General features: G+C 38.3%; 1 protein-coding gene across 1 annotated transcript in view; it reads right to left on the bottom strand.

Moving 5' to 3' along the window:
* LOC116629036 (thyroid adenoma-associated protein homolog) overlaps nt 1–16,525 on the bottom strand; it is a gene marked incomplete at both ends in the record, with an annotated part of 69,248 nt that overhangs the window by 40,499 nt on the left and 12,224 nt on the right. The window contains 5 exons of the mRNA XM_032399323.1: nt 861–997; nt 1,261–1,396; nt 5,507–5,720; nt 9,780–9,931; nt 15,712–15,835. Coding sequence (XP_032255214.1) covers nt 861–997; nt 1,261–1,396; nt 5,507–5,720; nt 9,780–9,931; nt 15,712–15,835 — 763 coding nt within the window. The remainder of the gene's footprint in view (nt 1–860; nt 998–1,260; nt 1,397–5,506; nt 5,721–9,779; nt 9,932–15,711; nt 15,836–16,525) is intronic.

The raw sequence follows: 16,525 nt of genomic DNA, 5'->3' as shown, positions 1-16,525 counted from the left end.
GCAAGGTTGCAGGAGCCCAACTATTAGAGGACCTAGTCTGAGGTCACTCAAGTATTTTAAACAAATGGGGTGGGGCAGAGCACAGGAGTTAAGTAGAGATTATGCATAACATGATGAATTATATGAGTAGAAAATATTGCTGTGGATACAGTATAAAAAGAAAATGGAAGGAGCCAAGAGTAGATGAGGGGAAACCAAATGGGAGGGCCCTAGAATTACACAAACAAGAGAGATAAAAGCCTGGGGTAAGGTAAGAAGATGGCAGATAAAAAGAAAACAGATTTGAAAGATATTTAAGGGGTACCACTGAAAGAACATGAGGACAGGCAAGATGTAAGGAACAGAAGAGAGATGTCAAGCACTCCTAGGCTCTTGACTTGCACAAACAGATCTTTGGTAGGGCCATTTGCAAAGACACAGGAGTTGGTAGGGGAAAGGCAGATGAAAGTTCATGAGTTCAATGGGGCATTTTGAGTATCTCCTCCCATTTTTTGTTTTAATTAAATTCCCGATTCCTAATAAGCTGCCATCTCTGACTAAACCGCACCTCCCTGATTTATATTGCTCACTCTCCCAGCCCCAGCGGCTACCTGGTAGGTGATGCTCTGAAATGACAGTATTAGAAAATCCAATTTACCCCAGAGGAGGAAGTACCTTGCTCATCACCTGGTTTATTTATTTGTTTTGGTTATTTTTTAAGAATTAAAGACATTACTACAGTGGCAGAAATATCACTAATCATAATAAATAGCTTCTTGACCCACCTACTTAGCTTCTATATCTTCCCAAAGAAATGATTTGGCGGGGAGAGGCGTAATGAGCAAAAAATATAGGAATTCTAGCTTTTTTCATTTGCTGACCTGAATCAGTGTCCATTGGGATGAGGCCTTCTGGGGAGGAGCTCTGAATGACTGGAGACACCACAGCAGAAAGCCTGTAAGACATCAAAAGGAGCTTCTCTACCACAGGTCTCCATTCACTCACCAACCGTAGGCTGCTGCAACAAGGACAGTACGGAAATTTATACTAAAAGCAAAATTCAAAAATTTTAAATGGAAATTATTACATAAAAGGTTGAATCTGCTTCAAAATTGTGCGATCTATGAAATATTTAAGATATAAAAATATGTGTACATAGGTACATTTTAAAATCTAAGTTTTAATTATCTTTAAGGCAATATATTCCTTTCCCAGGACACATTGCAGTAAGGCTTTAAAGCTCAGAAACGCATGCTCAGGAGACATCTGTGGTACACGTACTTTAGAGATAACCTCTGCAAAGCGCCCGTTATACAGTGAACTCGCCCATACAGTGGAAATGATGCTGCTGCCTGAAGGAGAGAATTTTCAGCCTGAGATACTTCTTCCTCAAGATTTTCCAACAAGCATTTGATAACTAGAAAAAGCAAACAAAAAACCAAAGTAATGCCAGCTTAAAAACACATTTATAAATTTGTGAATAGCTAAGCAGTCCCCACAAAAAAACATCCAACTCAACTAAACTTTGTTAGAGGTTTTATATTAAAAAAGAGATTTTTCAAAGTTATCCAGCCTGCTATACACTTCCAGTCAAGAAGGCAGAACTGTGTCTTTCCCTAACTTCCTGGATCCATTTTCAGCATTCACTCTGAATCGTTGCTCCTAGACATCCTCTATCTGGGGAATCAGACCTCAGGCCCATGTGCCATGTGCTATTTGAACAGTTGTTGTTTTGTGGTTTTTTTAAATAATGGCTTTATTGAGATATAGTTCACATACCACACAATTTATACATTTAAAGTATGTAAGTCAATGGTTTTTAGCATATTCATAGATATATGCAATCATCACTACATAGATATATGCAATCATCACTACAGTGAATTTTAGAACATTTTAATCCACCCCCCCCAAAAAACCCTTACCCATTATCAGTCACTCCCCTCCCTGTACCTCTCACCTTCCCCAGCCCTAAGCAAAAACATCTATTTTCTATAGATTTGCCTATTCTGGACATACATAAACAGAATCATAAAATTCGTGGCTTCTTTCACTTAGCACAGTGTTTTCAAAGTTCATCCATGTTGTAGCATGCATCACTATTTCATTCCTTTTTATGGCTGAATAACAGTCCACTGTATGAACATACCACATTTTATTTATCCATTTATCAGTTAATGGACATGGGAGTTATTTCCATGTTTTGGCTATTAAGTATAATTCTGCTGTAAACATTCACATATAAGTTTTTGTTTGGGCATACTTTTCATTTCTCTTAATATATGCCGAGTATAGACTAAATGTTCATGTCCTTCCCAAAATTCCTATTTGAAGCCCCAAGCCCCATATTTGAAAATGGAGTCTTTAGGAAGAAATTAGGTTTAGATGAGGTTGTGAGAGTGGGACTCCCCCCCGCCCAACGATAGAATTAGAGTCCTTATAAGAAGAGGAGGAGAGACCAGAACTGGCTTCCTCTCCTCCATGTGAGCAGAGCAAGAAGGGTGCTACCTGAAGCCAGGGAAAGGGTTCTCACCAGGAACTGAAATTGCTCCCACCTTAATCTGGAACTTCCCAGCCTCCAGAACTGTGAGAGAGAGATGTTTGTTGTTTAAGCTGCCCAGGTGATGGTATCTTGTTACAGCAGCCTGAGTGTGGAACTGTAGGATCATATGGTAACGCCATGTTTAACTTTCCAGGTAACTGCCAGACTGTTTTCCAGTGTAGCTGCACCGTTTTACATTCCTGCCAGCAGTGTGTGAGGGCTTTGCTTTTTCCACATCCCCTCAACACCGGTTATTATCTATTTTCTTGTTTATAGCCACCCTACTGGGTGTGAAGTGCTTCCTCATTGTAATTTGGATTTGCATTTCCCTACTGGCTAATATGCTAAGCATCTTTTCATGTGATTATTTTTCACATTTATCTTTTAGGAGAAATGTCTATTCAGATTCTTTGTCCATTTTTAAATTTGGTTATATCCTTTTACTCGGGAGTTGTAAAAATTCTTTATATATTCTAGATATAAGTCCCTTATCAGATAAAGGAGTCGCAAATATGTTTCCCATTCTACAGGTTGTCTTTTCACTTTCTTAATGACATCCTTGACACACATGTTTCAAATTTTCATTAAGTCCAATTTATCTATTTTTTCTTTGCTTGTGCTGTGGGTGTCAGATCTAAGAAACCACTACCTAATCTAAGATCACAAAGATTTACACTCATGTTTTCTTCTAAGAGTTTTATTGTTTTTAGCTTTTGCATTTAGGTCTTTGATCCATTTTAAACTAATTTTTGTATATGGTATGAAGAAGTGGGTTCAACTTCATTCTTTTGCAGGTAACTATCCAGTTATCCCAGCATAGTCGATGTCACCTCTCACCACTCAAGAGTTATAGTTTAAATTTTAGAACTGTGCAACATAACCAGTAAATTATTAACATTTAAAATATACAAAGAAGTCCTAAAAATCAATAGGAAAAAGACAAACAGCCCTACAGAAAACTAAACAAAGAACATGAACAGGCATTTCACAGAAGGGGAGAAGTGAATTGCTTATAAACATGTAAAAAGATGCTCGATTACATTAACAACAAGAAAAATGCAAGATGAAACCACAAGATAGCCACTTCATATTCTGTAAACCTTTAAAATCTGACAATAGCAAGTTATAGTGATGATGTAATACACCACAACTCTCAAAATTTATAATTTGGCATCATCTAGTTAAGTTGAAGATGCACATACTTTATGACTAGGCTATCCTACTTTTTTGTTTACCAAAACTCTTGGACACGTCCATTAGAAGAGATATATACAAGAATGTTCACATCAGCATTATTTATTTAGAAAAAAGAAGTCCCTCAACAGGAGAAGGTATTAATAAAATGCAGTAAATTCGTAGAATACATATGGTACTATTTATATAAAATTCAAAATCATGTAAAAGAAAGTAATATATTGTTTAATGATATATACATGGGTGGTAAAATCTTGGTAAAAATAAGATGAAAGACTGACATAAACCATATGAGAGTAATTATATGGCAGGGGGAGGGAGCTAGGATAGAAGAGAAGCTTTAAAGGTATGGGTGTTATTATACTTCTTAAGTTGGGTGTTATAACCTAGCTTGGGAATAAAATTTGTGACATTTTTATACTATTACTATTTAAATCCTATATCTATATTTAAATTATTTTTGTATGCTTGAAATATCTCATGGAGTTTTTAAATGACTTGAATTTGAAAGCCTGTACATGAACAGTTTACCCCAAATGCAAACCTCTTCCTGTCACGTATCAGGGTCTCCTTTTGAGCCCAGCCCTGAAGCAACTAGAGTGGACAAGTGCCATCTTCCATGGCACTTGTCCCCTCCTTATCCCCATTTCTACCAGAACTACCCATGGCCTCCTAATTTTCTCCCATTATTAGTTCTCTTTCTCGGGGCATTTTTTACCATCTTGGAGAGAACAGTTTTTAACACTCTTCCTACATCTGACCTCTCTCTCTTTTTTTTTTTAAATAAAAATCCTTATCTGTCCTTATTTATAATACAACTCCAAAGTGAATATTTACCAGCACAAAATTAAGCACATGAATCCCCAAGAAATACTTGCTGGAAATTACTAGACCTAAACCAACCAACTAGGTTTTAGAACTGGCTATATGGGAAGAGTAAAAGGCAGGGGTGTGACAGTCAGTTAAAACATAAATCTGATAGACAAAGGAACTCTGCTCTTTATAGAAATAGCAAAGATGATCTAGCTATAGTCATAGTAAAATTTCTGCCCCCCCCAAAAGTACATTTTTGGTAGAGAAAGACGTCCTATTTTTTTTTTTTAAGATTTTATTTATTTATTTGTCAGAGAGAGAGAGAAGTAGAGAGAGAGCACAAACAAGGGGGAGCAGCAAACAGAGGGAGAAGAAGGCTCCCTGCTGAGCAAGGAGCCGATGCGGGACTCGATCCCAGGACCCTGGAATCATGACCCGAGCTGAAGGCAAACATTTAACCAACTGAGCCACCCAAGTGTCCCAAGACGTCCTATTTAAATAAGAGCTTTATTAATGTACATTTGTATAATCTACTTATTTAACATGAACCCTCTGTTTAGAAACAGTGTTATAGCTGAGTAAACTATTTACTTGCAATTCACAGAGAAATTCACAGTATTCTTCTATGCTAGTAAACTCTTCAATTAAAAAAAAAAACACAAAATAGGGGCGCCTGGGTAGCTCAGTTGGTTAAGCGTCTGCCTTTGGCTCAGGTCAGGATCCCAGGGTCCTGAGATTGAGCCCCAAGTCGGGCTCCCTGCTCAGCAGGTAGCCTGCTTCTCCCTCTCCCTCTGCCACTCCCCCTGCTTGTACTCTCAATCTCTCTCGCTCACTCTCAAATAAATAAAAATCTTTAAAAAAATTTAAAAAACACAAAATAAATGTTTAACCACTAGCTATGCTAACTAAATGAATAGCGAGAGAGTAAGACACTGGTTTGGATAAGCAACAGCAAAAGGTCATTTATCCAATACAAACCCATTAATGTGTTCCTCTCCACCACAATAGCAGACTTATCTCCATCTCCACATGAAGCTTGCTGAGTTTGTAAGGAGGCAGACAGAGATGAGGGCAGGGCATCCTGCCAGATTAAGAAGTTCAACAGGTAGGAAGCTGTCACACAGTCGTATGGTTTAGTGCTTGAGCTGAGCTCCAGTGCTGCTTGGAATAAGGCTTGCAGTTTCTCTGAATCCTAGAATAAAGCACAGACTCAGTAACTGTCACTGAAACATTTCTTTAATTTGAAGGAATTTATTTATTTATTTATTTTTTTAAAGATCTTATTTATTTATTTGACAGAGAGAGACAGAGCAAGAGAGGGAACACAAGCAGCGGGAGTGGGAGAGGGAGAAACAGGCTTCCCGCTGAGCAGGGAGCCCGATGCGGGGCTCGATCCCAGGACCCTGGGATCATGACCTGAGCTGAAGGAAGCCGCTTAACGACTGAGCCACCCAGGTGCCCCTAATTTGAAGGAATTTAAAAACAGAGCCTGACACATAACTGAAACTTGATATAAACATTACTTCAATTCCCTTTTTCCCAGAATACAGGTTAGACTTTATTATAGTAATTACTGATTATCATTATTACTCAGCTCTAGTGATGAGGATCTTGGAAATAATGTCAATTGGGAAATTCGACATTGATAAAGTTTTTTTTTTTCAGTACCTCTTTCTCCAGCAGAAGTATGCTTTTTCCTGTAGAAATTCTGCTATGACTATGGCCAGACCATCTTTCTTATGTCCACATGGACCAGAGTTTTTTTGTACATTGAAGTCTCTTTTACCTGGGCAGCATACTACTGCACTTCCCCCATCCCCCTCTCCATTCAGCGAATTCAATGGAAAAAAATACAAATTCACACAAAAGTACAAATCCACCAGGCTATTCCTGGTAAAGATCCATGTATATGTGCAGAAAATAAAGTGATCATATCAGCCTCAGAAATTCTGCATCAGAGCTCCCACACCTGTATGTCATAGCAACATCCACTCACATGCATGTCCTAAAGAAGACAGAACAAAGGACAGTTCACTGCAACAAGTATGGAAAGGCCCTGGGCTGAGGTCAAGAGACATGGGTCTTCGTCCCAACTCCATGGTTGGCAAATTACATGTTCAATACACTGGGTCTCAGGGTTTCACTGCTCAATAGTATTAATTCTACTAGGATTACTCCATAATTATCAAATACAAGGGGAAAATCATTATAAGCTTAATTTTTTTAAATTTTTAAAAAAGATTTTATTTATTTATTTGACAGAGAGAGCGCCAGCACAAGTAGGGGGAGGGGCAGGCAAAGGCAGAGGGAGAAGCAGGTTCCCCACTGAGCAGGGAGCCGATGCTGAATTCAATCCCAGGACCCTGGGATCATGACCTGAGCTGAAGGCAGACACTTAATGACTGAGCCACCCAGGCGCCCCATAAGCTTAATTTTTAATTTGGCTATAGGTACACCAATATTTAAATCTATTAATTTCCAATAGATATCAAACATACTGATTCAAGGGGCACGTGGGTGGCTCAGTCATTAAGCATCTGCCTTCGGCTCAGGTCATGATCCCAGGGTCCTGGGATCGAGCCCCATGTTGGGCTCCCTGCTCAGTGGAAAGCCTGCTTCTCCCTCTCCCACTCCCCCTGCTTGTGTTCCTGCTCTCGCTATCTCTCTGTCAAATAAATAAATAAAACCTTTAAAAAAAAATACTGATTCAAATACCAATTTCTTTCAGTTTAAATTCTTTGCCATTTGATATGTTTAATTTTCTGTGACCTAAAAAAGACAGTGGCCAAAAGCTCAAATCGAAATCAATATTAGAAAGAACCAATTAAGCATCTAAGCCATTTTTTTGGTAACTGACAGTTAAGTCCCTGAACTGCTTAACTGACAATTAGTAAGAAACACAATAAATAGCCTTTGGAGTCTAAAATAGCTTTGTTCTGGGGCACCTGGGTGGCTCAGTCAGTTAAGCATCTGCCTTCAGCTCAGGTTATGATCCCAGGGTCCTGGGATCAAGCCCCACGTTGGGCTCCCTGCTCAGTGGGGAGTCTCCTTCTCGCTCTCCCTCTGCTGCTCCCCCTGCTTGTGCTCTCTCACTCGCTTGCTCTCTCTCAAATAAATAAATAAAATCTTAAAAATAAATAAATAAATAAATAAATATCTTTCTTCGATCATCTGAGGTCAGTAAAAATATAATATAAAGACCTTGGATATGTAGCTCCACAAGAAAAAAGGGCAACAGACAATGTGAGTAATAAAGTCATATACTACAAAGATATGTCATCAAAAATATATATACACAGGGGCACCTGGGTGGCTCAGATGGGTAAGCGTCTGCCTTGAGCTCAGGTCATGATCCCAGGGTCCTGGGATTGAGCCCCACATCAGACTCCTGGCTCAGTGGGGAGCCTGCGTCTCCCTCTCCCTCTGCCTCTTCCCCTGCTCATGCTCTCTCTCTATATATATCTCTGTGTCTCAAATGAATAAATAAAATCTTTAAAAATAAAATAAAAAATATATATATACACAGGTCCTTATATTAGTTAAGATTCAAAAACGTTTTAAAGTTATCTCAAAGGACCAAGTCTTTCATATAGGTGCTATAATATACCCCCGCCCCGAGATATTCTCAAAATATTTGCCAGGAATGAGTCACAGTTATATATATGATACAAGGCTTCAGTGTGATGAATGGTAAGGGGCAAGGAGGATGGGAAGGTGGGAGAGAAGAAAGGAAGAGAAAGCATCTCCTTTAAAAACTCTGTATTTTACAAAAGTTAGAAGCCTAAGCACCAAAAGAAGCTTTTGCTTACCAAGGCATGTGAAAGACCACAAAGATAAATGGGCACTGGAGAACAACTCCTAATATGGACCCAAGTTAGAAAAGATCCTGCAATGCCATCTGGAAGCCATGGAAACAGACACCTTGTGCTCTCTGACATGTGCTCCTACAGAATCCCACTGTGGGGTGCCTGGGTGGCTCAGTGGGTTAAGTGTCTGCCTTTGGCTCCGGTCATGATCCTGGGGTCCTGGGATCAAGCCCGGCATTGGGCTTCCCGCTCAGTGGGGAACCTGCTTCTCCCTCTCCCTCTACCCCTCCCCCGCTGCTCTCATGCTCTTTCTCTAATAAATAAATAAATAAAATCTTAAAAAAAAAAAGGAGGGGCGCCTGGGTGGCTCAGTCGTTAAGCGGCTTCCTTCAGCTCAGGTCATGATCTCAGGGTCCTGGGATCGAGCCCCACATCGGGCTCCCTGCTCCACGGGGAAGCCTGCTTCTCCCTCTCCCACTCCCCCTGCTTGTGTTCCCTCTCTCACTGTGCCTGCCTCTGTCAAATAAATAAATAAAATCTTTAAAAAAAAAAAAAAAAAGAAAGGAATCCCACTGCATCTACAAGCTATCCTGCCCTAAACAGAGCCTAACAGCCAGAGAAAGAATAGACCATGGCTCAGCGGCAGCCCCTGTAGGTGCCTTCGGCCTCTATACAGCTCTAACAGAAAGCCACAGCAAAGCTCTGGAACAGTAAACCCACAGCTGCTGGTGACCTCACAGCCCCAGAACATACCTCAAGGGCAGAGCCAAGCACTTCGGCTAGTGGGTCCCCTGCAGACCCACCCCCATGCTGTGTCCACACTCCCGAGCCCACCTTTGCTTCCCACCCCGTGGTTGGCAGTGCCCGCCGTCAGGAAGAGAGTGGGGGCTGGGGATGGGGTAGAAGGCCGGGGGAGAAAACTGCTGTTAACCTCAAGTACTCTGAGTTTCAGTCTCAGTTTAGCTATTGCTTGTTGGAAGATCAGAAACACGTTCTCTGCCTCACTTACACTCGGCTTCCCAGTCAACTTAGCAAGGATGTTATTTCAAAAAACGCAAGTTACTGTAAGTGATGTGTTTTGACAGAATATTAACATGTCCACGGGAACTGGGGAGACCGCAGTTAACTGAAATCTACCAATACTCTTGTGAGCAATAAAACCTACTGCTTCTCACACCTTCCTTTTTATCAAAACAATAAAAGAAGCAAAGCTCATGGATTTGGAGTTTTTTTTCTCTTATATTTCCTCCTTCCACACCATCCATCCCTACCTCCTCCAACCTACCACCCTGCAAGAGTAGAAGTATTAATGATAACTGAAACAGTCAGAAGATGTAAGAAGGCAGATGCAAAAAGCCTGCACAATCCTGCTTTATTTGCTGCTAAAATAGAAAGTTTTCAGGCATATACATACATTCGCATTTACAAAGAAAAAGTCCAAATACCTGAAACTGTACAACTGTTTTTGGTAACTTCGTTAGAAGATCAAATGCTAAAATCTTCAGTTCTTCAAAAGTGCTGGTAAAACATTCCATTAGTGTTTGGAAACGACCTACATCAATATCATGACTCAGCTGATACACTGTTTGGACTTGACCTAAAAATAGAAAAAGATTTAAAAGTGAATACAAGACGGGGCACCTGGCTGGCTCAGTTGATAGAGCATGTGACTCTTGATCTCAGACTCGTGAGTTCAAGACCCACATTGGGTGTGGAGCCTACTTAAAATAATTAATAAAAGAAAAGGGAAATCAACATGTTGAAGTTATCTGACCAAATTTATAGAAAATTGGTGCAAAGATTCACACTTCACAGTTTACCCACATTAGCAAAACAGAATAATTTTTCCTTATTTCCTAAAATGATAAAATATTAAAGATCCCCAAATAAAAAGTACTTCTTAAAATTTTGTTTAAAATCACTTCATTCTCTTTCAAAAGGTTATATTGTATATAAAAGATTCCTAAGTTAGCTTTCAAATAAAATGAAATAAATTTAGGAATATGTCTTTTAAAATATCTTTGTAAAATGCCTTAACCTAGAATCCAAAGTCCTACCATGTCTTAGTTAAACCGACACAGAATAATCGATATGATGATATATCCTAATAGAATTACTGGACATCAAAGATAAAGGAGGATTCTTCTGGCTATTCAGGCACAAAGCTCAATTCATCTCCAAAATGGGAAAACATTAAGCTGGCTTTACTCTTTGCCTTAGCAACATGTAGTGCTAGAAGACAGTGGAGCAACATCCTCAGGGAAAGGTATGGTGAAAAATTATACATCAAAATCCTACTCTAGGGGCACCTGGGCGGCTCAGTCGGTTAAGCATCCAACTCTTGATTTGGCTCAGGTCATGATCTCAATGTCGTGAGACCCAGCCCTGCGTTGGGATCCACGCTCAGGGGGGAGGCTGCTTGAGGATTCTCTCTCTCCCTCTGCCCCTTTGCCCCCCATGCCCTCTCTGTCTCTCTCGAATAGTAAATAAATAAATCTTTAAAAAATCCTACTCCATCAAGTACAATGTCAATAGCAGCATTTTTTTTTTTTTTAAGTTTTTTTTTTTTTAATTTATTTATTTGACAGAGACACAGAGAGAGAGGGAACACAAGCCGGGGGAGTGGTAGAGGGAGAAGCAGGCCTTCCGCGGAGCAGGGTGCCTGATGCAGGGCTCGATCCCAGGACGCTGGGATCGTGACCTGAGCCGAAGGCAGACGCTTAACGACTGAGCCACCCAGGCGCCCCAATATCAGCATTTTTGAATGTGTGAGAAATTAAGAACTCTATTTCCCCAAAAACTCTTCTCAAAATGAAGATGAATTTCAGCCAATGAAGAAATGAACAGAAAAACTATCACAAAAGAATGATGGTAGTCACCAAATCCATTTAACTCCGAGATTAAGACTAAACAATTATGGCAATAATGGGTTTCACAGCAGAATGTGAAGAACATTTAACAACATTTAACAAATTAACCACTCTGATAACACCTGAAAACATGCCTATGCTAATTTGAAGAATGATGTTCAACACGATATGCATTTATTTAATCTTAACTCACAAGTTAGTGCAACCTGTGAAATTCCTAGAGCAAGTAAATGGAGTTTTTGTCACTTCATTCACACCTCTGCTTAAATTTACTTCTTTTCCAACTCAGATGCTTCTAATTCCTTTTTCTTGCCTTACTGCTCCGGCTAAAGTTTTCAGTATACAATGGTGATCAGGAGTGGTCAAAGTGAGCTTCTGTGTCTTGTTCCTGATCACAGAGGAAAGACTTTCAGTCTTTTACCATTGAGTTTGGTGTCAGGTGTGCGTTCTTCATGAATGTCCCTTATCCTATTGAGGAAGCTCCCTTCTATTCCTAGTTTCTTGAGTGTTTATTTATCATATCAGGATGCTGAATTTTGTCAATAGCTTTTCTGCATCAATTGAGATTATCATGGGTTTTTTTCCCTTCATTTTAATGTGGTGTATTACATTGACTATTTTTTTCTTACATTGAACACCCTTGCATTCCTGGGATAAATTCCACTTGGTCATGGGTATAATACTTTTAATATGGTTTTGGATTTGGTTTGCTTGTATTGTGTTGAGAATTTTTGCATTTATGTTCATAAGGGATACTGGCCTATAGTTTTCTTTTCTTGTGGTAGCTTTGTCTGGCTTTGGTACCAGGGTGATGCTGGCTTCACAGAATGAGTTTGGAAATGTTCCCTCCTGTCCAATTTTTTAGAAGACTTTGTTAATATTAATTCTTTAAACGTTCAGTAGAATTCACCAGTGAAGCCACTCCCTCTGGACTTTCCTTTGCTGAGAGGCTTTTGATTACTGACCCCCACCTCTTATTTGCTACAGATAACAAATTTTCTATTTGTTAAGTCAGTAATTTGTATGTTTCTAGGAATCTGTCCATTTCATTTAAGTTACCTAATTCATTGAAAATACAATCCTTTTTATTTCTGTAAGGTCAGTAGAAATGTCCCTGCTTGTATTTCTGATCTTAGTTATTTGCACCTTCTTTTGTTTTATTCTTAGTATAGCTAAAATTTTGTTGACCTTTTAGAAAAACCAACTTTTGTTTTCGTTGATTTCTCTATAATGTTTTCCTATTCCCCATTTCGTTTATCTCTGTTCTAATCTTTATTTCCTTCCTTCTGCTAGATTTGGGTTAGGTTTGCTCTTCTTTTTCTCATTCTTTGAGGTGTAAAGTAACTTACTGATTTGAGATCTTTTCTCTTTTTTAATTAGGGATTTACAGCTCTAAAGCTCCCTTTGAGCACTGCTTTTGCTTCATCCCATAAGTTCTGGTAAGTTATGCTCTTGTTTTCATTCCTCTCAAAGTATTTTCTAATTTCCTTTGTGATTTCTTCTTTGACCCACTGCTTGTTTAGGAGCTCTGCTCAAATCTGAAATCCTCTCTGACACCACTGTATGAAACAGCTCCCCATCCTCCTAGACACTCTATATTCCCCCCACTTTCCTTCCTGAAATATTTTTTTCATAATACTTATCTCCATCTGATATTCTATGTATTACTTGTTAATTTATTGTCTGTCTCCCTTCACTAAAATATCTAAGCTCAAAAATAGGAAGCATTTTGTTTTGTACACTGCATATCCTTAGCTGCTTGACATATAATAAGCATTAAATAAACATTTGCTGGGCAAACCCTTTTAATAAAATTGTGGAATCCAATTTTTCACCATGAATACTGTGACATTTATTCTAAGTGAAAAAGGTACATGTGGCTTATTCTTCTTGAATTAGGATATACTTGAGGAAAGGCAGAAACCATTTTGACTAATCCCAAACCAGAGTCCTTCAAAAAATAACATAAAAACCCATATTCTAGTTCTTGAGATAAAAGGTAAAGAATGAATTTATGTTTTCCATCCTGTAATTCATGGTCATGCCTCTTTAGCCTCCTTTAAAGTTCATGGCTAAAGGGGTGCCTGGGTGGCTCAGTTGGTTAAGTGTCCAACTCTTGATTTCAGCTCAGGTCATGATCTCAGGGTCATGAGATCCAGTCCTGCATCAGGCTCTGCTCTGGGCATGGAGCCTGCTTAAGATTCTCTCTCTCTTTCTCTCTCTCTCTCTCCTTCTACCCCTTCCTACCCCCTCTCCCTCTCTAAAAATTAATAATAAATAAATAAATAAAGTTAATGGGTAAATGATGGCTTGCTCCATTTGCATTACCTCCCAGTTGTTTAATTAACATAATTACTGTGATATTAGTCACTGCCCAATTATATGCGACTCATTCATTAGGAAGATGACTCAGGTTATTTACTTTTTAAAATACACTTAGATATATTAAACTACTCTCTCAATTAAAAAATTACCAGTGCAATTCAGGCTAGTGTTATTTCCCATACACCTAGGTGCAACCATAACTATATTAAACATACAGAAAAATTTTTGTCAAATGGATAATCAATCACTCTCAGGTAAAACCTTATTTTCTAAATTCAGTTACAGTACCATTGAAATTCCCTTAACTGATGGATACCACTGTATTCATCTTCTGTGCATGCTATAACAAATCACCATAAACCTGGGGGCTTAAAACCACAGAAATCTACTTTTTCACCATACTGGAAGCCATTTTGACTAACGTCCAATCAGTCCGATATGAAGGTGCTGGTGGGGCCATGCACACTCTAGAGGCTCTAAGGGAAAACTCATCCCTTGCCTTATTCCACTTCTGGAGGCTGCCAGCATTCTATGGCTTGAAGCCATATCACTCCAATCTCCACATCCACTGTCACGGTGACTCCTCCTGTTCTGTGTGTCACATCTCCCTCTGTTCCTCTAACAACAACAGCTGTGGTGGCATTTAGGCCCACCCGATAATCCAGGATTATCTCATTTTAAGATCCTTAATTGAATCATATCTACAAAAACCTCCTTTCTACATAAGGTTCACATTCACGGGTTCTAAGGATTTGATGATATCCTTTGTAGGTTGCTTTTTGGCCTACCACACTTATTATCTTAATCGGGTGATCAAATTTATCATCATGACTAACAGGACAACCCAAACTCATGTACCTCCTGATACGATGCCCAGAGAAGAACACCACATTACCTCTGCTATATTCCTGCCCAAAATGCCCAACCTGAATCAATCATGAGGAAACAATAAGGCAAACCCAACTGAAGACACATTCTTGCAAAATGTTAATGTCATGAAATAAAAAATTTTCCAGATTAAAGGAGGCTAAAGAGGCATAACAACGAAATGCACTGTGTAATCTTGGATTGGTTCCCAGATCACAGTAAAAAAGGCCACTTATTGGGACAACTGGCAAATTTTGTTATGGATTATATATTAGATAACAGCATCATGTCAACATTAAATATCCTGAATTTGATCATTGTGTCATGGTTAGAAAATTAATGAAATGGAGATAAACCAAATATAGCAAAATATTAACAACTGATGAATTAAGGTAGAGGGTACATGGCTGTTCATGAACTATTCTTGAAACTTTGCTGTTGTTGGTTTGAATCTTTTCAAAATAAAAACTTGAAAAAAAAATGGTGTTCTTCAAATGAAGCAAGGCTGTATTAGCAGCAAAAACTGTCCTCCTCCCTGCCAAAAATTTACACTTTGCCTACAAATTTAAACTAAAAATAATAATAATAATAATAATAATAATAATAAGGCAGCTATAGTGTAAAGCTCCCTGGTCCTCTGGCCATCCCCTCCAACAGCAGGATATTTTTCTATTTGACCACAGTCAGGAAGACTGAGCACAAACAAGAAATGCACATCAAAATGTACACACGCAAGTACAGAGATAAAAAGAACTATTTGTTGTCAAAAAGGGAAAAACAGACTCAGAAGGAAGCTAACTGTTCATCCTCTTGAGTAACCCACAGGAGAAATAAAGGGTATCACTAAACCAGAATGCCTGGAAATGACATCCTCATGTTGTCTTTCTGAAACCAGACTGAGACTTATGAAACTGACAGCATATAACGGAAACCACATTTTAACCACAAAGACTCATTGAGGAATGCTATACATAAACTATTATTTTTTTAATTTTTGAAACTTAAAGAACAGATTGTACACTATCTTCAAACAGCAACACATGAATTGGGGGTTGAGAGAAGCAACTCTTCTCATAATAAGCATAATTCATGAAAACTGGAGTTTTGGGTTGGGAAATAATGATCACTGAAAACAACTTCTCAGCCTTACATCTTTTACTAACAAATTTAATTATGTCCAAGTAAGAATTACATATTGAGAATAAAATCTCCCGTAAGAACCTAAACAAAAGACAACAAAACTAAAACTTAAAGTAAAACAAAATGTTGAAAAAATATGTATTCTTACTTACCCCAAACATTATTGAAAGCTTACCTTCTGGGACAGGAAAAACTTCAGCTATTGAGCCTAAAATGGTTAAAGCTGAAAATCTAGTTGGGTAGGAAGACCCAGGAAACAGTGCTTCAAAAAGACGGTTGCAAATGGATGACATGAAATTCTAAAAAAAAAAAAAAAAAAAAAAATTTACAAGTATAATCTTTAACTCATAATAGATTATTTTCAAAGTAACACCTTTAAGAGTGGGGTTCTTTTTTAATTAACAGGGAAAAGATTTTTAAAAACAATATTAGTTATTTACTTTGCTTGACAATTCAGATTGGTACCCTTGACCATAAGCTATATCATGACTTCAGTGAACCCGACCTTTGTAGGGTCAACAAGAAGTACAATTCCTATTGTCGTCCACAGAAGAAAATCCAATACCCAGCACCCATTTTTGGTAAAAGCAAGATCTGTGCTAAAGGTATATTAATATTGGTTTTCTTCACCAGAGATGTTCAGGCATCAAAGGCATGTATATTTTTTTTAAGTTTTTAAATAACCAAAAAAAATCCAATACAGACTACTTGATAAATATGGTAAGTACAATACTTGATAAATGTGGCTATAATGACACAATTCATAAAAAGATCCAACTATTCCATTGTCTTCTATATTCCCCTTTGATACTCTTGCTCCTCTACCATCTGTTTATATAAATAATAAAAAAAAATGCAAACTTTTAGTAAAATGCAATTTAAAAAAAGAATGGGAAATAGTTTATCCAAGATAAAGTCTTATTTCTCTAGTTAATAATTATTATTACTGTTTCTGGATACAACGGAACAGAAAACCAGAAAACTTATAA

The sequence above is a fragment of the Phoca vitulina genome, unplaced genomic scaffold, assembly GCF_004348235.1.
Source record: "Phoca vitulina isolate PV1807 unplaced genomic scaffold, GSC_HSeal_1.0 scaffold205, whole genome shotgun sequence".
Classification (NCBI taxonomy): Eukaryota; Metazoa; Chordata; class Mammalia; order Carnivora; family Phocidae; genus Phoca; species Phoca vitulina.
This window is presented reverse-complemented; position numbering and strand designations above follow the sequence as displayed.